The 21,003-nt window shown below is 38.8% G+C and overlaps 1 protein-coding gene across 4 annotated transcripts in view; it reads left to right on the top strand.

Moving 5' to 3' along the window:
* Positions 1 to 21,003, top strand: part of OCA2 (OCA2 melanosomal transmembrane protein) — a 205,264-nt gene that overhangs the window by 75,957 nt on the left and 108,304 nt on the right. For all 4 annotated transcript variants that reach the window (XM_040535549.1, XM_040535542.1, XM_040535559.1 and 1 more), the window contains 5 exons: positions 4,940 to 5,011; positions 5,918 to 5,983; positions 7,046 to 7,102; positions 8,096 to 8,220; positions 11,801 to 11,939. In XM_040535549.1, coding sequence (XP_040391483.1) covers positions 4,940 to 5,011; positions 5,918 to 5,983; positions 7,046 to 7,102; positions 8,096 to 8,220; positions 11,801 to 11,939 — 459 coding nt within the window. The remainder of the gene's footprint in view (positions 1 to 4,939; positions 5,012 to 5,917; positions 5,984 to 7,045; positions 7,103 to 8,095; positions 8,221 to 11,800; positions 11,940 to 21,003) is intronic.

Below are 21,003 nucleotides of genomic sequence, written 5' to 3' on the forward strand. Positions count from 1 at the left end.
TGATGTTATTTTTAATAGCCTCCATTTTTGCATCTTTGTGTGTTTTCATTATTTATATAAAATTCTGTAAATTACCATTCCATTTTCTCAGTTCTCAGCCAAAGTGTTATTCTGTGTAGGTGAGCTTAAGGTCTGAGCTGTGCATTGTAAAGGCTGAATTGTTTTCAGAAGCAGTTTCCATTGACATAACTATCCCTTTGTAAATCGCAAGTGCCATCTTTTGCTGTTTCATTAAGTAAGCACTGCTAGGCGTTCTTCAGACGAAAACAAAGATAATGGTGACAATGAAGGTGTCCCTTCTGAGAAGAGATTATAAGGCTTGTAGTCAAGGAAGGTGAAGAACTCTAGCATGCAAACTGATAGACCAAAGGCTTTGCATCTTCTAGCATCTGTTCTGCCTTTTCTTCTCAATGGCCATTACTTTTTTTTTTTTTTTTTTTTTTTTTCCCCCCCCCAGAAAACTTTCCAGGAAATCAGGAAAGGAACTTTTATAGTAAGTGCATTTTACAGAATGGCTTAAAATCATTGCAAAGTGGGGATCCATTTGTGGGATGGAATAAATAAGTGACTTGAAAATAAGATGTCACTTTAGTATGTGCCTTTGACAGAATGAGGACCAGAAAAGATATAAGGAGGAATTACTTTTGAAACAGAAATTTGGACAAGAGGCAAGTTGGAGAGAGAATGAAAAAGAGAAGAGGTGCTCTGATATGCAGTGTGCAGTATGGAAAGTATTTTAGTGATGTTTTTTGTCAAAGGAATAATGAGTACTGTGTAGCTGAACTGTGGTCCAGACAAGAGGTTATCAGTGCTGGAGATGGATTCTTTGAAAGGAGAGATGAAATAGAGAGTAAGGTTCAGGTACCATAGAAAGGTCTATGAGAGTTATTGACTATGTCAGTGTATTACAGCCCAAGCATCCAAAACTGTGCCTCTCAGTTATCTAGAACTAGTGTGTCACTGGCACTACTGTATGTAGAAGGACCCTAGGAGCCTTCTCTTCCTCCACCATATGCAACCAGAAGTAAATCCTTGAGCTGCTCTGATTACTCCATAACTGGTTATCTCCAACACCAAAAGTCTACTTAAAACGGCTGGACTGACCAGAGTTTAGTGCTATAGCCCTGGGCTTACCACCCAACTTTTCCTGTCATTTGTAACTGAAAGAAAGTAGAGGCCAGTCATTTGCCTCTACTTACTTTCTTAGCGTATAAAATGGAGACTCTATCCAATCAGGCTTAGACAGCCAATCCAAATCTTTGATATTACAGGCATTTTCTGTTTGAAAGAGAAATTCCTTATAAATCATGGTTCTTTCAGCATATTGTCTTTGTTCACAAAAGAATGCACAAAGATACACTTTCCCAAGCATGAGAAGGACCAATTTAATATGGATGATTTCTCACTTTATCTTTCAAAATTTCTTTAGATTCAGAAGTTCATCAAATCTCTCAGCTTTCCTGGAGCTAAAAGTCTGTTAATTTATTTCTGAGCACTTTCAGTTCTGTACCTGAGCTGTTGCTTATGCATACACTCAGATTCATCCTGAAATGATATTCATCTTCTTTTCAGACTTCAAAAGGGTTTGGATTGGGTTTTCCAAAGGAATAATAATGGAATTTTGCCTAACATGATGTCCTCCAAATGTGAGATTTTCCAGAGATACACATGGCATAGATATTAGGTGGAACTGTAGTTCTGAGTATCATAGCTTTTAAACTGTATCTCTTATTTTCTCCATTTGTAAGCTTTTAGAATGCATCTGCAAATACATTGTTTGTTTGGGGCTTGCTTTATGTGAAAAGAAAATCAAAGAGTAATCTACTCTTTTCTAAACCTCCTCCAGATCTCCTCAGCTTTTGAATAACTATATTTCTTGGTGCTTCCTAGTGTTTATATTTGTGTACAACTTCCACTTGATAATTTGCTGGAATGAAGAGTTGCACATTTTACAAGATTTTTGCAATAGAGCTTTGTACCTGAACAGACTTTGTTCATTCTTTAGGATATACTTTTGTAAATGCCTCTTGAAAGACTACCAGGGTGAAGGAGCTGATAGATGACTCCATTTGTGCATTTTTCCCCATCTTTCTGCAGAAACAAAAGCAAATTTTAACCATAGGTGCCTCTTGGAAACTAAAAATGCTGTCAACCTAATATATGCAATTAAGTGTATAATGATGATAACAAAAATACTTATGTGGAAATATACCAAAGTAACAATACAAAATATCTAGGACCAATCAAATCTTGGAAAATCCATGATGTTTTTCCAAGAACTGCAAAAGAACTATCAAAAGAACTAAATTAAACGGTGACTGATCACCCACTTATCACCCACTTCTGTGGGAGCTGGTTGGAGACAATCTGTGCTACATACTTTTACATCATTAGGACATAGAAATGTTGGTCCGATCTCCTGCTTTATTACTGTGAATAAATTATTTTTCAGTGCATTTTGAATGAAAACAGGAAAATGAGACAGATTTTCATTTGACTCCTAAAATTAGTCAATTAAATATTTATTTTTCTAGTCATTTGATAAATTGCTTTGTTGTTTAGCATTAGTGTTAAAATTTTATGTTCAAGGAAAAAATCGAAGCCAAATGTCTTCTTTTTTCCTTTCTTATATAAGCAGGTGGGAGGGCCTTGAGATGTCCATGTCCTATTTTTCTTATCAGCAATATATTTCTTATAAAATTAGCAGCAAAGGAAATATTTCTAGACTGTCTTATTTCTTTCTGAGATATAATTCTTGCTTCTGTCTGAATATTTAAACACATTAATAGTAAATGCTGTTGATTAGATTTGGTATTTTGTAGTGTGATTTTTACTAAATACATTCTAAGTTTGAGTTATTTTACACAATCTGTGATCTTCCAGACATTGTGGATTAAATAATTACAAACGAGCAATTGGAGGAGGAAAAAGCACATTTTTCAGGGCTTGTCTGCTTTCATATTTTCTCCTTGAGAATTTTAAGTGCAATTTGTTCATTGGACATATAGACATGAATAAATGTCTGTATATTGTATGAACTGTTAAAGTATTAATATCTACTGAAAGTTGTGTTGCAGTCTGAAGTATGGATCCTATTTTCAGATGCATTGATCACATACTAGAGAAACATTAGAGAAGGGCAGAATCACTGTTCAAGGGCTGGTTAGTCTAGACACTGGTGGAAGTACCTTTTGAAGAACTACAAGAGACAAAGGTGTCCAGTAGATTTAGCTGAAGTATTATATGGCTTCCTTGAAGCCAAAACATTTTTGTAGAGAAAACACTGATGTAGAAAACCCCTGTATGAAAGAAGAATGTTCTTGTTGTGGTGGTTTTACCCTGCTATGCAGCTAAACTCCACCACAGCCACTCTATCAGTCCCCCACCTCAAAGGAATAGGGGGAGAAAATATGATGGAAAAGAGCTCAAGGGTTGGGAAAAGGACAGGGAGATCACTCACCAGTTGCTGTCACAGACAAAACAGACTCAACATGGGGAGAGCAATGCAATTTATTGTCTTTCACTAGCAGTGCAGAACAGTGATAAACGTCAAACTAAAAACACCCTCTTCTACGTCATTCCCCCAAGTGACACAGGTGAACGGGGAATGGAGGCTGTGGTCAGTCCCTAACACTTCCACTCCGCCACTCCTTCATGGTCACTCCCTGCCCCTGCTCCACGTGGGGTCCCTCCCACGGGATGCCGTCCTTCCTGAACTGAGCCTGCCGGGGCTGCCCACAGGCAGCAGCTCTTCAGGAACTGCTCCCACATGGCTCCGTACCACGGGGTCCATCCCCCAGGAGCAAACTGCTCCAGCACGGGTCCCCCACGGGTGGGCGGCAGCTCCCCCCAGGCCCCCTGCTCCTGTGTGGGCTCCTCTCCACGGGCTGCAGCTCTGGCCCGGGGCCTGCTCCTTTGGGGGCTCTCCATGGGCCGCAGCCTTCTCCAGGCCACATCCACCTGCTCCACCGGGGGGCTCCTCCAGGGGCTGCAGCGTGGAGATCTGCTCCATGTGGGACCCATGGGCTGCAGGGGGACAGCCTGCTCCACCAGGGGCCTCTCCACAGGCTGCAGGGGAGCTGCTGCTGCGTGCCTGGAGCACCTCCTGCCCTCCTGCTGCACTGACCTTGGGGGCTGCAGGGCTGCTTCTCTCACATTTTCTCACTCCTCTCTCCCAGCTGCTGTTGTGCAGCTTCCTTAACTCTGCTCTCCCAGAGGCCCACTCAGTGGCTCTGGCCAGCAGTGGGTCCCTTTTGGAGCTGTCTGGAGCTGGCTGTGATCTGACATGTTCAAATATGATGTGTGAGAGTGCAAAAGCAAGTACGCAGGTTTGCAAGATCTATCGGTGCCCCAGACCACAAAATGGACCTAGAAACTCAATCTAGTATGTCTGTGAAAGATTCATCTGCCCCAGGTCTGAGCTATGTACTTTGGTCTTGCTTTGTATTTGTAGGTCATTGTAGTTCATTAGATATAAACAAGTGCCTAGAAAGAATGAGGTAGACCACCTGATGGCCATGTGTCTTCTTCCCATGGGCTGTGAAGGGAAACCAGCAAGACTAGCTCAGGCAGAGATGCCTGACTTTTTGATCCTTAAGCTGGGAAGATTAATGGCTTTCCTACTCAAGCCACTAGTTGGCACTAGGAAATGCATGCCCAAGTTCCTTCTCTGCCTTGAGATCAGAGTTGAGACTTCCTACAGGGTTCCCATAGATGTGGCATTTATTTATTTTTTTTAATCCTATAGTGAGTCGAAGTAATCAGCCATTTTCTCTTAAGCTTTATTTATTTATTTATTTATTTATTTATTTTTGAGAGGGTAGTGTGGTCAAATAAGGAAAAAACAACAAGAAAAGATTCAACTACAGAAATTTTTGTTCTTTTAATAATAATGAGATGTTAAAAGGAGTCTTTGGTCACTTCTTAAACTTTCTTGCAGATTGTTCACAGGACCCTTGCAGCGATGCTGGGTTCTTTGGCAGCTTTAGCGGCATTAGCTGCTGTTGGGGAGGTAAGTTATCAAACTGTAAGTGCTTACTTCCTTACTTCAATTCTGTCTATGATATCAAAAAATCCAGGGGTTGCCATGTTGTGAGTGGACACAGGAGACAGCAGCCTTTTTAAATAGAACAAGGTGGTAGGGCAGATATTAGGATGGGGAGTCACCATGGGGAAAGGAGGAGAGCCTATGACATAGACAGAAGAGGAATAAAAGTCAGTTGATGCATTTAGTTATGATTTGCAGGAAGCTGAATTTTTAGCATAATTCAGATTTATTTTAGCACGGTTATTTTCAGTAATGTTAGGTTACCAATCAAACCTAAATGGAAAATACACTGCCTTCTGCTGCCCTAAATATTTACACCTCATGCTTATACTTTCCAATCCTTTTGTTCCCCCTTGTCACCCCCACTTACTCTTAGTTGATATTTAGTGAAAAGTCTGATTGATTTTTTTTCATTTTTTTCTTATAACTAGTCACCACATCATTGCTATGTTCTTGTAAATTCCCTCCAATGTGTTCACAGGTGAAGCTGTATGCTTTTGTTATTTTATGAAAAGGAAAAATGGGGTGTACCATATAACTCTGTTATAATTTATTTCTTCAATGCTACATAAGGAACAAATAGATAAACCTGCTACATAAGGAACAAATAGATAAACCAAGAGCTTAATGTAGGCTTTTGATAGTGACCCACTTAGGATGCCTGCAGTACTTTAATAGTAGTAGTAGTAACAATAATAATAACGAAGTAATAAAAAAAGAGTCTTTTTTGTGTGCCTTGTAGGAACACTTATTAATTTCTGTCAGAGCTTATTTAAATGGCTCATCAGTTAAGTGGAGTTTATACTTCATAGCTAATCACAAGTTAGGTGTTCCGCGGTATTTACTGGTAATTGTATTTTTTGATTGCAGAGGCCAAGTATGGTCAAAGTGGTAGAGTGGATTGATTATGAGACACTGGCGCTACTGTTTGGAATGGTAATTAAAATGTATCTCTTGCTCTAAATGTGTTGAGATAATCACATTCAATATCTAGATGTTACTTTTAAAAAAGTTTTGTTAATTGCACTTTACTGGGACATGTTCTGATGAAAATTTGGCCCTAAGATATTTATCAAAAAGGATGATGAGCATACCTTTGAAGGAGCCTTTTATATTTTTTTTTTTTTTTTTTTTTTTTTTTTAAATCTGTAGAATCATATTGATAACACACACAAAAACCATCATTGAGGTCTATATATTGGAAAACCTGTTTAAGTGTCAAGTTTTATCACTCTCATTTATCTTAATTTTGTTTACTTAAAAACTTCCTCAAACACACTCTACTGGCTTTCTTTGTCTTACTGTCATGTTTGGAGCCAAAAAGAGAAAGCCAGAAATGGAGGAGAAATATATGATTAGATTATAATAATATACTATATTATCACTTCGCCCAGAGCTATTTATGATAAAAAGTGTTGTCCAAGTGTGATTAAATGCTGATATAAAATACACAGTTTATGCAGGCAAAATTACCATTTTCTGTTTCCATTCTGAGCTTTTTTTTTTTTTTTTTATTTACTGACAATGCTCTGGGCCCCCCTGCCCTCCCCACAAAAAAGGAAAGCAAAAAAAAAAATAATCTGTTGGGAGGAAACATGGAAGGAGAGGCAACAGCCCAGAAATTTGGGCAAGTGCAGGTAATTCTTGGAGCTGATATTTTCTGTAATCTGTAGAGCATTACTGCAGAAAGCACACAGTTATTGGCTTCTCTTGATTAATGATGCAAGGGAGACACATTGAGTCTTTAATGTATGATGCCTACTTAGTCGTTACAAATAAAATTCAACCAGACTAATTTATAGACTGCTAATGCTGAGAACTAAATTTCACCATATGATATCTGAGATAACCAACAGCTGTAGTAGTTATCCTGATATGAAAATGATCAGATTCTCAAAACGGTGGCAGATACAAAGGACTTTTGTTAGGGCCACAAACTATGTTACATTGGTTTTGTGTAATTTGGATGCAAGCTATTTTTTTTTCTTCTTTTGGTAGATGGTTTTGGTGGCCATATTTTCAGAAACTGGATTCTTTGACTACTGTGCAGTAAAGGTAGGCTTGTTTCGATACTCTTAATTATTACTAGTTTAATCAAGTTAGCATTTAATAAGATCATCAAAGAACTTCAATAGAACTTTCTTTGGGCAGTGTGTATTTATCACACTACAAATGACAGTGGTCAACTTGTAGTTTTGCAAGAAAATCTTTTAGGGATGAAAGGAAGTCTTTAAGGCAATTCTCTTTTTACAGGAGAACGGCAAAAGCCCCCAGTAGGATATACAAGCATGTGGACAATATAAAGTTGAATTATCCCACTAACTTGCCCAGGACTGCAGTTCCTCTGTAGCTGAAATCTGTATTTATATCTGGCAGTAGGAGAAAGGAAATATGGGACCAATCATTAGCTTTACAGTCACACATGATAAATGGCCACAGACCTTTGCACAGTAGCAGAACCAAAGATTACATGAAAAGGGTAACACTGATGGATTGGCTGTAAAGCAAGTATTACCCATAGTGAGGGACTCCTGTTGCAAATCTTAATTTTCCTGAACTGTGGAAAGAAATAAAACAAAAGCAATAAAGAGTACTGCTTTGAGCACAGAACACCCAAGCAAAATGCACGTGGACAAAAACCCTGTCTAGATAGATGTCCAGACTGTGTAGCCCTGGTGGTGCTGCTGTGAGGATGAGGAAGGTGTCCCAGCTTGTGAAGGTGATAGGAGGGCTGAACTCTGTTAGTCCACCCTGTCATGCAGGCAGAAGGTGGAGGCTCAGTCCTGCTCCTGCTGCAGACCCCCTCCATGCCTGGCAGTGGAGTATGAGGTCTCTTCACACTTGTATGATGGAGATGTTTGCCAGCTTCCAGTATATGTTTTGTTGCTAAATTAATTCATATTGGAGAGGGCAGTGATGGACGTGTATGGAGTAGTAAATGCTCTGAGCTCACTGTTGCTTCGTCTTTCATGAAGTAGTTTATCTGTCATTTTTTGAAAGCTCTGCTGGAATGGTGTAGTCCCTTATTTTTTTTTTTTTTTTTGTTAGGCTTATCGATTCTCTAGAGGCAAGGTGTGGGCCATGATTACGCTTCTGTGCCTTATTGCTGCAATTCTTTCTGCATTTTTGGACAACGTTACCACTATGCTGCTCTTTACTCCAGTAACCATAAGGTACTTTATTGTTATGGTTTTGGACTTAGTCTTTTATAGCCAGCAATCAGTAGTAGACGTGTGCATAAATGCTTGTTTGGACTTTTTTCATTGTCTAAATGGAAATTAAAACTTCAAATACTCCTATTGTATTAGGGTAAAGAGCTGATGTTTTCAAAGGGATCAGTTGTTGTTTTCCTTTTGTGTTGTTTGGTGAACATCTGAACATCTGAAGCCTGTTTAACTGCCTTGGGAGTTAACCACCCTGGTTTTTCTCCATATCTGAACTACAATAGGCTATTGCACCAAATGCTCCCTAGCAGATGACTTTTTTTCCTGTAAGCAGGGAGATTTTTTTTAATTAATGCTGTCTTGTCCTTTACGGGCTATATACAATTTTGTCTAGTAACCTATGTTTTACATAAGTGTTATCCCTTCTAATACTTGTTAAAAGGCTTCCAGATTTCAAGTAAGAATCTTCTTTTGAGTTATGAGACTCTGAATTTTCTTCCTGATGGTGATCATGACATTGATACAGTCACAGGTCAATTCTGTGATTGGAGATGAAATATTTGGATTTTTAAAAAGAAAACAGTGACTTTAATTACTTCAGATTTATGTAAATTAGTAACACATGAATTGCAACCTCTATGAATGTGTGACTAGAAAGCACTGTTTAACCTGAATTTAACCTGTGTCTAGTTAACCCAGTTTAGTTTATGAAAGATCTAGTGTGGTTTTAAAATAATCCTGAGTGATGTAATGCTTGCAGTCATTCATAAAATAATAGAATGGCTTGGGTTGGAAGGGACCTTTAAGGTCCTTGAAGATCACCCAGTTCCAACTCCCCTGCCATGGGCAGGGATGGCACCCACTAGATCAGGTTGCCCAGGGCCCCATCCAGCCTGGCCTTGAACAATTCCAGGGATGGGATACCCACAGCTTCTCTGGGCAACCTGTTCTGGTGCATCATCACCATCACAGTAAACGTTCCTTATTTCTAATCTAAATCTTCCTTCTTTTAATTTAAAGCTATTATCCCTTGTCCCATCTCTATCTGTCCATGTAAAAAGACACTCTCCATCTTTTTTATAAGCTCCCTTTATGTATTGAAAAGCTACAGCAAGCTCTCCCCAGAATGTCCTCTTCTCCAGGCTGAACATCCCTGGCTCTCTCAGCCTTTCTTCATAGGAGAGGTGCTCCAGCCCTCTGATCAACTTTGTGGTCTTTGTCTGGACTTGCTCTCATAGGTCCATGTCCTTCTTGTGCTGGGGGCCCTGGATGCAGGACTCCAGGTGGAGCTTCACAAGGGCAGAGCAGAGGAGGGCAATCACCTCCCTCACCCTGCTAGCAACTCCTCTGTTGATGCAGCCCAGGATGCAGTTGGCCTTCTGGGCTGCAAGCACGCACTGCTGGTTCATGTCGAGCTTTTCATCTGCGTGATTATGACATCATTAAAAAAGTATTAAAGCACATCATTAAAGTACACAAAATTCTATTAAGATATGCTGCCATTTTAAAAGGTAGTGTAAAGCAGTAAAAACCAATTTTGCAAGTGTCATTTATTCTAGATTGGGAAACAGCTGGGGAGTGAAAGCTCCATTTGTCTTCTGTCTGATTATGTTTTAAAGAGATCACTTTGCCTTACTCCAGTCAATAATTTCACCTCTAACAGTAAGCAACATTGGAATTATTAAACACCAAGTTTTCTTTAGCTGTGTTGCAGAATATTTTGTATTAACTATAATTGGGAATGGATTGAAACACAGATGTCAGTGCATCATGAACTACAGTTCACAGGCAGAGTTACTGTAGCATTTATTCCTTTTTATAGCAAATGAGCTTGTAACACGGAAGAAGGGCAAATTCAGTGTGCAGGAAACATTTGTATATGAATTACTATCAAAGTGAAAATAAAATTTGCTATAATCGAAACAAATAATAGCCTATTTCTAAAAACATCATGCTGGGGGTCTTTTTTTTTGTTTTTATCATACTGTCATTGTCTTCAGCCCTCGTCTAAAGCTTCACTACATCACACTGCACTGCATTGCCATGGAGATAGAGCTTGCAGAAAATGCTTCTGATTCTGTGAATATAAGGATTTAGACTGCCATTAATAAGGCGTAAAACATGATATTTGTTTCTCTCTGCATTTTGAAGTAAGTTGATAAAAAATTAATAACTACCCATTCTTAGCTATAGTTTATTTTCAAAATGCTTTGTTATTGGGAACTGGAAAAGGCTAATGGTTGTTCGCATGGGAAATTATATAACTAGGGTAAATGTACTGAGAAAGTGCAGTCCTACGGTACAGCTAACGCACTGTAATTGTTCTATTCTTTGGGTTTGGCCTTTCTTGGAGTACATCTGCTGTTCACTCCTGAAGCTACCACGAGTCCCATCAAAACACATCAAAACCAAACCAAGCCAAACGCTAATGAAACGTTAAGTTTATTTAGAAATGCTGGAAACGATGGAGTGATGACGTTCAAAGTATGATTGTAGTATTGTGCCACAACTAGTACAATCGGGCCAGCTGTACTACAGAGTACACTTTTAATTGCATAATTTTACACTGTTTGGGAAATAATGCATTTTTGTACAGTTACTTTGTTCTGGACTTTTTACGTACTGATATATGTATAAGCTAACAGTGCTTTTTCCGATTTTTAAATTGATACTCTTGGTGACAGAGTAAGTGTATCAAGGTAAGCTTTTGTGCAACACATGCTTTTCTCTTTGAAATATAAGTTTTAATAACATAGACTTAGGTGGAACCGTAAAGCTCAACTTCCTTCAGGGAAATGACTGACAGCACTACAACGAACAAAATCCTGAGGATGAATGCTCACTGCCCAGGTTTTCCCACATCCCTTATTAGGTAGAGGGGGCAATAATTTAAGCATGCCCCCTTGAAAAACAGAGAGGATTTTCTCTTTGGGCTTTTACCCCAGCTGCCATGCTGTGCTCAGGAGTGGGTACCTGGGATGTGGGCTCCCATATCACCTTGGCCCCACTCCTTACTTATTATTAAGCTTTAGGGAAGGGGGAGAACCAGGAGCAGAAAGAACTGGGTAAACTTTGGCTGAAAATGGGGTCCCTGATAGATGGATGATTCATGGCTGATAGGTGGCCTGTCCTCTGCTTCTGCTCTCCACATGATAGTCAATAACTAGGGCTGAGTACAGAGCTTGTGTTTGCCCAGAATAATTTTCCATATGTCAGTGTCACCTGGGAGCCATGGCTTAAAAAGCTGTATAGCACTTAGAATGGGGTTTAGATTTGAAACTTTCTGTGTAGTTCAACTTTTGGAATAATTGATTACTTCTAATGAAATTATTTTTAAAACACATCAGTTTCATTTGCCATTAACTATTTTATTGTAAATGTAAAATATCTGCATTTTTGATTGATATTGTTATAATTACCAAAGTATATATAAAATGAAAATTTTGACTATACACAGTCATAGCTATTATGTTTCACAGCCTGAAATTTTTCAGTGGAAGAACTTTGTTTTGTAAATTTTATAGATTTTAAGATTTAAGGAAATATAATCATAGGGTAAGAGGCTAGTTCAATTTTCTTTATACTGCAGGCTCTGCGAAGTACTTAATCTTGATCCCAGGCATGTCCTGATTGCAGAAGTAATCTTCACAAATATTGGGGGGGCTGCCACAGCTGTCGGGGATCCTCCAAATGTGATTATTGTTTCAAAGCAGGAGCTGAGGAAGGAGGTATGTACTGCAAGCTACTCTGCTACTAAAATTAAGTGCTGATGCTGATTTATGCTGTGTGGAACCTTTTCTTCCCCCAGACAGCCATATGAACAGAACACAATCCGTTTGTTCTGCCACGCTATTTCTTTCTTAGTAGGGCGATCAGACAGAACAGAGTGATCCTGGGGAAAAAAACTGTGATGAACAGACTTTTTGATATGGGCTGAGAATACTGGTTTCCTTTTCTTTATTTTGGGGGTTTTCCTTGTCAATGACAAAGTGAAGAAGGAATCAAAACAATGGAGGGCTGTAGACGCAGAAAGTTGAATAAAATAAGAAACGGACATGAAAAGGGGTATGAAAATCCAAACTTTAAATATATTGAGACCATTCTATGCTTTCTCATGACTTTTAAAAAAACAACAAATAACTGTCTGAACACACCTGTGCGCACTGCAAGAGACTGTGTAGCCCCTGTAGACCTGTCACACGCAACCCCGCGGCAGGTGGTGCCTTTGTCCTCTAGCTGCAGCCCTTTGGGATGTGGGGATGAGAGGGGAGCAGGGGCTCCTGCCGTGCAGCACAGGCTCAGCTGGCTCCTACCTCCTGCCAACCTGTTGGTATCTCCAGGCTACAGTGAGGGATTTTAACTTCCTGTGCTTGGCTCTTTTATTTATGGATAAAACTCTTTTCAGTTTGGTGGGTGAGTGGTGCCAAAAGGAAGGCTATGGTGGCAGGTGCTGGGTGGGACAGAAGCACTCCAACCCCTGCCAGAGGGACTGTCCTGGTCCCACCATCTCCTCCCACCCACATGACCCTCTCCACCCTGTGAGAACACCAACCCTGTGCTTTCTATTTTTTCCAGGTGTCATAAACCTCAAATTACTATGTGACACTAATGCCATATATGAATTTAAAGGAATTTAGCGTAACATATGGGCTAGTGTGAAAATATCTGTGGAAGTGGGGTGAGGGATTTTTAGTATAAAACTCTTTTTTTTTATTTTTTAAATTTGGAGTTAATTACATTTCTGTTGTACTAAAAAAAAGATCTCTTCTAATTAACTGCATACACTCAAATTAATTAAGTACTGTCCAGGTTGGAAAATGTCTTTGAAAGTTAATAGTGTTTAATGAATTAAATGTTTACTTTCAAAATATTTGAAATGTGCTGCAATTAGTTTGGTTGAATAGTGTGACTTTGGAGACTCTGTAATATTCCTGGCTGAGGATTTGATTGCTAAATTTTACATTTTAAAATATAAAATCTGTGCAATTATTGCAACCTCCTTTTCTAAAAGAGAATAATTAGCACCTGCCACACAGGTCATTTTCTTAAATACTCAGAAACTCATCATCTCTGTAAAACCTTTTGCAGGGGCTATAAACACAGCAAGCAATTAAGCAATCACATTGAAAGGAAACAATTTTATATTTTTCTTGAATGAGATATTGATAATTTTAGGAGGACTCAGATGTATACATACTCTAGAAAATGTGACACTCGCAAATTCTGTATTTTAAACAAGCAGAAAAACTTTGCAACATTTTCACTCTGGAGCTTTTTCGTATCTTTGTTGGATCACAGAAGTAAGGATATAAGAAAATAAATCAGATTCAGCACAGGACCATGTGACTTGCACTTCTTTCCTACATTCTCATCTGTTATATCTCCATATGTGTGTATATATATATATATATATATATATATATATGGGAGGGTCAAAGACCCATCCTGGGCTCTGAGGTGGCATGGCTTTTGTCCTCACTATTTATGTCCTCAGTGCTTAGGTCTCAGCCCCTCTGGAGGGGATCTGCCTAGAAGAATGATAGCAGGAGAAGCTGGATAAAGCCGAGAGGAAGGGCATGGAGGGACCTGGACCATCTGGACTCCTGCAGTCTATGCTGTTGAACTAATATCTAGATTCCTAATTTTGTCCATCCACTCTAGCAAGCTCTCTTTTCAAAGATGAAATGTAGACATTGTTTCTGATGCTAGTTCTAGTAGCTGCTGAGAGGATATTTCATAGGATCAAACTGAAGTCTGCCACCGAAATGCATGGAATGTCAGCTACATTTGTACCAAGTGATTTTTTTATTTTTATTTTTGGTGTTTCAGAGGTAGAAATTTTTGAATTCGATTGCTTATTTTAGTGTCGTTTTGGAAACAGCACTTCATGCATTATTGTTTGAAGTGTTTATTCCTATGTTTTCTAAGGAAAATAGATGTTTTTTTTCCTTCTTTTTCATGTCCTCAAACATGGTTTTACCATTCTATACAATTTTTCTCCTTGATATTTTCATTGAAATTCCTCTTTTCATCCTCCTACACTTCTTTTCCAGTGTTATTTTTGCACTAGTAATACAGGAGTACTTGGACAACTGCCCCTGTAAGAGGCTGATAGCTTATTGCACTATGAAGAGGATTGTTTTTTTCTATTTTAGAAGGTGTGATAAGAATGAGAATTTTACCAGTCTTCCTGAAGTTTTTCTGTTGTACTTTTACCTCTAAAAGCAGGCTAGTGAGACATTATACAAGTTCACACTTTCTTAGGAAACCGTGATTTGTTAAATAAATACAAAATGAAGTACAGCCCTGTTACATTGGATGCTGTTCTTGTGTTAAAGCATTAGAAATGCTTTACTCTTTGTTTACTGTAGTGCTGAAGAGATTTTTTTTTAGCCTAGGTTCTAGGGAAAACTCATGTCATATTAAAAATATTTTATGAGAAGTATATTTGAATAAATAAGCATTATGTTAAACCTTACTCATTAAAATGTAAGGATAAGTCTGTTTATTTGTCCTGAGGCATGAATGAATACCTAAAGGTGTTTTTTTTTTTTTTGGCTGTTTTGTTTTTTAATAGCAGCAATTAATTTATAATGCTAGCATTTCCCCTTCCATCGTGCCTGGAATTAGTGGAACATTTGCATAATTGGAGATAGAGATTTGTTGTACTCTTACTTCTTCTTGGGATGAAGCTGGAAGAAGTCTCACAAAATGGCATTTATATTGTGATATTAGGAAAAGAAAATGATGAAAATAAAGAGATTTCATTAAGAGCAAGCGAGAAACTCATTCAGTGAATACAAAACTTTACAAATTTTTATTACCTTCAGAATACTGCTACTTTGTGGCCATTGTTAGCAAAATTCTATTTTTATCTTGAAGAGATGTTTGCTTTGGAATTTGGGAACTCTGTTTTACATACACAATATGGCACAAACTGTTTCAAACCAGCCATTGCTCTCAGAAAGGTTGAGTGTTAAGTCCTCTATATTTGGGAATTTCCCAAGTATCTGCAATCATGCCTTTGATATCTGAAGTTGCTTGGGCCCTAAGCTTAGGCTGTGATTACAAGATCTTTGGACAAGGGATGGTGAATAGGTCTCCAGGGCAAAATGGTGCAAGCATAGTGTATGTTAGTGTATCGAGCTTTATCTGGAAGAGGTAATGATAAGAGTGAAGGCAGTTTTAGCTTGTGCTGGATTATATCCTCTTGAGGTTCCCTGTTTATTTACAGTGTTGGTATGTGATAAAGCTTGCACTGTTTATCTGATGTTTGCTGAGGATTTTGGATATTCAGCAACCTGTTCAGAGTTATTCTTGCCATTTGACAGGAATTCCCCAGAAAACGCACAGCCATCGGGATCTCCTGTCCTGCTGTTGTGGTTTAACCCAGCCGGCAGCTAAGTGCCACACAGCCGTTTGCTCACCCTCCCCACCCCCCCAGTGGGAAGGAGGAGAGAATCGGGAAAAAAATGAAAGTTTGTGGGATGAGATAAAGGCAGTTTATTAGGAAAGAAATGAAAATAATAATAATAATGACAACAGTTCCACTACTACTAATTTGTACAAACAAGTGATGCACAAGGCAATCACTCACCACCTGCTGACCGATGCCCATCCCATCCCATCCCATCCCGAGCAGTGGTCCCCCAACCCCGGCTAGCCGCCCCGTATTAATTGCTCAGCATGACGTCAGATGGTATGGAATACCCCTTTGGCCAGTTGGGGTCAGCTGTCCTGGGTCTGTCCCCTCCCAGCTCCTACTGTACGACCAGCCTGCCTGCTGGCAGGACAGAACAAGAAGCTGAAAAGTCCTCGGCTTAGTGTAAGCACTGTTCTGCAACAATTAAAACATCAGCGTGGTTTCAACATTATTCTCATCCTAAATCCCAAACACAGCACCATACCAGCTACTAGGAAGAAAATTAACTCTATCCTAGCCAAAACCAGGACACTCGCATTTCAGAGGCTTTCAGTTTTCATGCTGAAATTTAGCATGATGCTATATTAGTTGGTTTTATTTTATGATAAATTTTGGTGCCAAAAATGTATGAATAGAAGTAGATAATTCTGACCAATGGAAGAGAGAAAATCCTATATATAAATCTGTGAAGGTATTTCAAGCACTGGCAGAGTGTGAAATGGATTCCCATAGCTTGTGGGCTATTTTTGTTGAGGTTGCTGTATACAAGCTTGGTAAAACTTCTAATCAGTTTGTAAATCTTCTGTTTGTTCTGTCAATGTTTCATTGATGCCTTTCCTCAAGAAAAATGAAACCCTAGGTAAGGTATATGAAATAAAATATATGGTCTTATGGCTGATTTTAGATTTTTTTTCCCTATCTCTGCATGTAGTAATCATTAAAGAATACAGTACAAGGCAAAAAAGGGTTCTCATCAATGTCTCAGATAGGCATTATCTCTGTGTAGCTGTTAGACCATCAGTGATTTGTCTCTCAGCAACATCATGAGCAGTTCCTCGTGACACAACATACATCTCAGTCACTCAGCTCGAAGGGATGCTTAAGCCAGTGTAGAAATAATAAATTACTCTTGCTCTTCTTCATTTTATTAGCTTTAAAAAAATAATTGAAGGGCACTCTGACTAGAAGCACAGGATTTGGTGATCCCTGAATTCATGCATCTAGCTATATTTTTTGCTTTCCCTTTGCTTTTAAATGGCTGCTTTCTTCTGGAAAAGTCTGAAATACTAGAATTTACTTTCACACCTCCAAAAGCAGTCAACACCCCTCCCCCATAGACAAACAATCAAAACAGGTCAGGATGATGGAAAGCTAGCATTTCAGGAAAACAGTATGACACTTCCTCCTAATACGAAATTGATATATTCGACTTCACATTTAAAACCATAAACTAAAGAAAGATGCCCACTCTGTTTCAGCTTTGAGTCTGTAGGCAAGGGAACCTTTAGGCTGTTGTCTTGGTAAAACAAAATCTTTAGATTTTCATTGTCGTCTGGGGAACAGGGGAAATTTAACACAATCAGCATAGCCTCAAGTAGGGGACATTTGAGGCATGTATTGTATTTATCTGATGGATTGAAATCCCCTGGAAGAAAAGTATTTCTTGCCTTTTGTGCATGTCAATTTTATTTCAGTCTATTGTGCAGGAAAAAGAAAATCTTTATGAAAAAGACATTTTGTTGTATGCAGCAGACCTGTGGAACGCTTTAATGTGTTTTTATAAATGCTGAATCCTGGCCCCAGCAGTGCAAAGAACTCAGGAGGTATAAAAGGCACACAGAGTATGAATACAGGCTCTGTGTAGATGTTACATGCCCTTACCAGAGTGTGGGCAAGGGAGCAGGAGCGACGGGTGAATTGTCTGTGCCACCATCTTGCGATCCTCTGCTGTGACATTGGTATCTGTGATGTGACCTAAACACTTTGTAACAGAGCAGCAGGAAGCCTGAGGATCTCTGTCATGATCATTCCTCTGCTAAATTAACAAATCAGTATGTTGCCCTATTGTCAGAGCTTGGTTTTGCCAACCTCATTCCTCCTTATCCTATTCCCTTTCCTCTTTTCTATTTCCTTCTCAGAAAATAGATATGGTCTCTGAAAGTTCTCCAGAAGCTGCCAGTTGACTGCTAGTTACCTGAGAATGTCTGGTGGGAAATCTGCTCCTGACCCTGAGAGCATATTCTGTGTGCTGGAGAGGCAGGTACTAAGCACCCAACCCAAAGCATCAGGGTGGGTGGTAAACTCGTTTGCACCACCAGCCCTTCTGATATCAGGAGTAAAAGGGATTGCACATGATAGTCCTCAGCTTCCTTGTACTGGCAACAAGTTATCCAAGGTGCTACTGATCATCAGGTGTCATTTGCACATGCTGGCTGCTGTGGATTGCTGTAAGGAGGAAACAAGAAGGAAAGCTGGGAGCAAGAGAAGAGAGGAGAATTGAATCTAGCCTTGCTCTATCGTGGGCAATATCATTGTGCAAGCTCTTTCCTGAAATAAACACGCTCCATGTCAGAAAATGATTTGTTTCAGCTGAATTAGAAAGCTGTTCTGCAGTCGCAGGAGAGAAGCACATTTTGTTTGTCCCCAAGGATCTCAGATATAAGAAAGATCAATGGGGTGATATTATGAAGTTTAACAAAATTCTGAATCTCAGCCCAGCTGCTCTTTGAAAACTTTGAGTAAGCTCCCAGATAGGATGCTAAAAATCAAGTAGATAATTTTTTTTCTCTTATGATGTCTGCAAATCACACTTAAGACTCATCTGTGTCAGCTCCTATGTCATGAAACTATGTTAATCCTGAATTTTAAGAGCGTTGTGATCTCTCTCATTTCAATTCCTTTCAACTCTCAGTCAGTCCTGAGATCTCCTTATTAACCTCAGTGTTTTAGTTTGTCTTCCAGGTTGATGTGACTTTCGTTTTCATAGAGAAATTAGTTTTGTGGGTTTCAAGGAGCACATTTCTTTTGCTGTATTTTTTGTTTGAGAAGCTTCTGCATTGCAGTACTTCAATAACAAAGCATAATTGTTTTGCTTTAAAATTGGTGTTTGGTATTCAAAACTTCCAGGCAGGTGACATTGTAAATCTTAGCAGTTGTTTGCCATGAGCCACTTAAGTTCCATTAACATATGGTGGGGCCATCACCAGCTTAAACTCCGGTTTCCGGGGATTCTTCAGGTTCCTATTTTATTTCTTTATCTCCTACAGTAGCAATTAGCTTTATGCCTGAGTATCTCTGCAGAGAATACTCCACCTGGTAGCTGGCATCCTCCTTCATGATATGAACGCGTTGTTGTCAGCCTAAGAAAGCTTTGTGGCCACTATGCTTATTGATACTAGGTTGGATGCAAAAGTAATTTTCCTGGTTCTGGTAATTGTGGGTTGGGTATATTCTGCTAACACTATTACTTTATTAGTCCTCAACCAGCTGGTTCCCAGTCATTTTGTTAGTCAGAGGATAACATTTTTTTTTTTCCAGTCAGATTTAGGCATTACTGTTTTGTCTGGTGTAGCTACAGTGTTTTTACAGCTTAACTCCTTTCAAATTCCTACCTCAAATCATTTTAGAGACCACCTAAAACTGAATGCTTGTTTTCCATACTTCCAAGAGTCTTAAATGGTACATTGTCAATATCTGAGCAATTTCTGAGCCAAGATCAGTTCACTTTGGTTTTCAGGATGCTCAATGTCCAGACAAAATGTTCTGATTTTTCATTTTGGCCATAATCTTAGAGACAACCTGTAGAAAAATTAGATTCACTGTTCATGGCAAATGTCTGTAATTAAGGAAATAAGTGTGGGGGATATGGACTTTATATACTTTGGGAACAGGTCTTACAAGTATTGATCCTTTGTAGATTTTTTTTTTCTTCTTTTATTGTTATTTGTGAATTTCCTGATCTATGAATGCTGATTTCATCCTTCATAGAAATATGCCTTGTAGTCTGAAATCTTGACTTGATGCCTAGAGGCCAAACTTTCTGAGCATTAATAAAAGTTTGGTAGTAAAGAGCATCTTGCAGAGGTGTCAGACATTTGACTGGCTGAACTAATATGTAGGCAAACTTAATGAAGATATATTATTTTCTTTTGAGGTATCACGTTTTTCTGTCTGATTCTTAAAAAAAAAATAATCAAAAATATCTTGTTCCAGTTCCTGAAGAATCATTTTTCTTTTGTCATAAAAAATATGGAACTAGCTGAGTTATAATGAAAAGCCAGTGAATGGACAGGCATGCAGTTTTACCTTTTAGTGTCTGTAGAATAGGCAAGGAATCTACTACTAGATAATAACTAAGGATAAATTTGTTGAGCTTATGTAGCAGAATCCTGTATTTTTAGTAGGACTAAATTCTAATCCCAGGTCTGCATATTTACTTGATTGTGCTTGTCTGCAAACTATGGATTTTTTTTTTTTTCCGAAAAGAACACTAATCTTTATCTGGCTATGAAAGTTCTTAATGACTTTAATCAGTTTCTTGTGCTATTTTTTTTTTTTTTATTATGCCCTCTGATGTAATGGGGAAACACTTCCCCCCCCCCCCCCTTTTTTTAAACTGGAGTCATTTCAGTTGGAACATTTCCATGTAAATTGTTTTAGTAGGAGACAATACGCAAGAACCCATATTTCAGTTAGTAAATCCTCGGTAGTCTTAACACACAGGAGGTAATGGTGCATGGGAAGCTGCTTTTAATTTGTATTGGCATTACAGAAGGTAGCACACCAATATTTGGTACAAGACAAGTCACTCACTGTTGCACAGACATAGGGTGGCATGGGGAGATCCCATGACTTTCTAGAGACTGGAAAGTCAATGGAAGCTTTGAAGGTTCAGTTTGGACAATCTGAGTTACCCATAGAGTTACTGTGGTCCCAAGAGTCAAGGAGCTGCTCTGCAGGGATCGCCATTTCAGGCAGCCTCTGGGATATGGGACAGTTCCTTGCTACCTGAGTGCTTGGACATAATCCCCCTTGACGCTTTGTGTGTAACTTGTTTTGGACAGGTTGGTCCTGACTAGTTCAGAAAATCCCAGCTGAAAGGCTAACCTTGATCCACTACAGCTTGTATAATACAGAATTACGGAGTAATTCAGTTGAAAGGCTATCTAGTCCAATGTCTAGTCCACAAGGCTGTCTAGTCCAATGTCCTACTCAAAGCACGGCTAACTTCATAGTATTAGGGAAAACGGTCACTATCAATTTTTATTGTTTAAAGCAGCAGCTTTTTAACATATTATACTTTATATTTTAAGAACTTCTTAATTAAAGGGGTTCATTATGCAAAATATAAAGAAATATATGTGTATGTT

Source organism: Cygnus olor, chromosome 1, assembly GCF_009769625.2.
Source record: "Cygnus olor isolate bCygOlo1 chromosome 1, bCygOlo1.pri.v2, whole genome shotgun sequence".
Classification (NCBI taxonomy): domain Eukaryota; kingdom Metazoa; phylum Chordata; class Aves; order Anseriformes; family Anatidae; genus Cygnus; species Cygnus olor.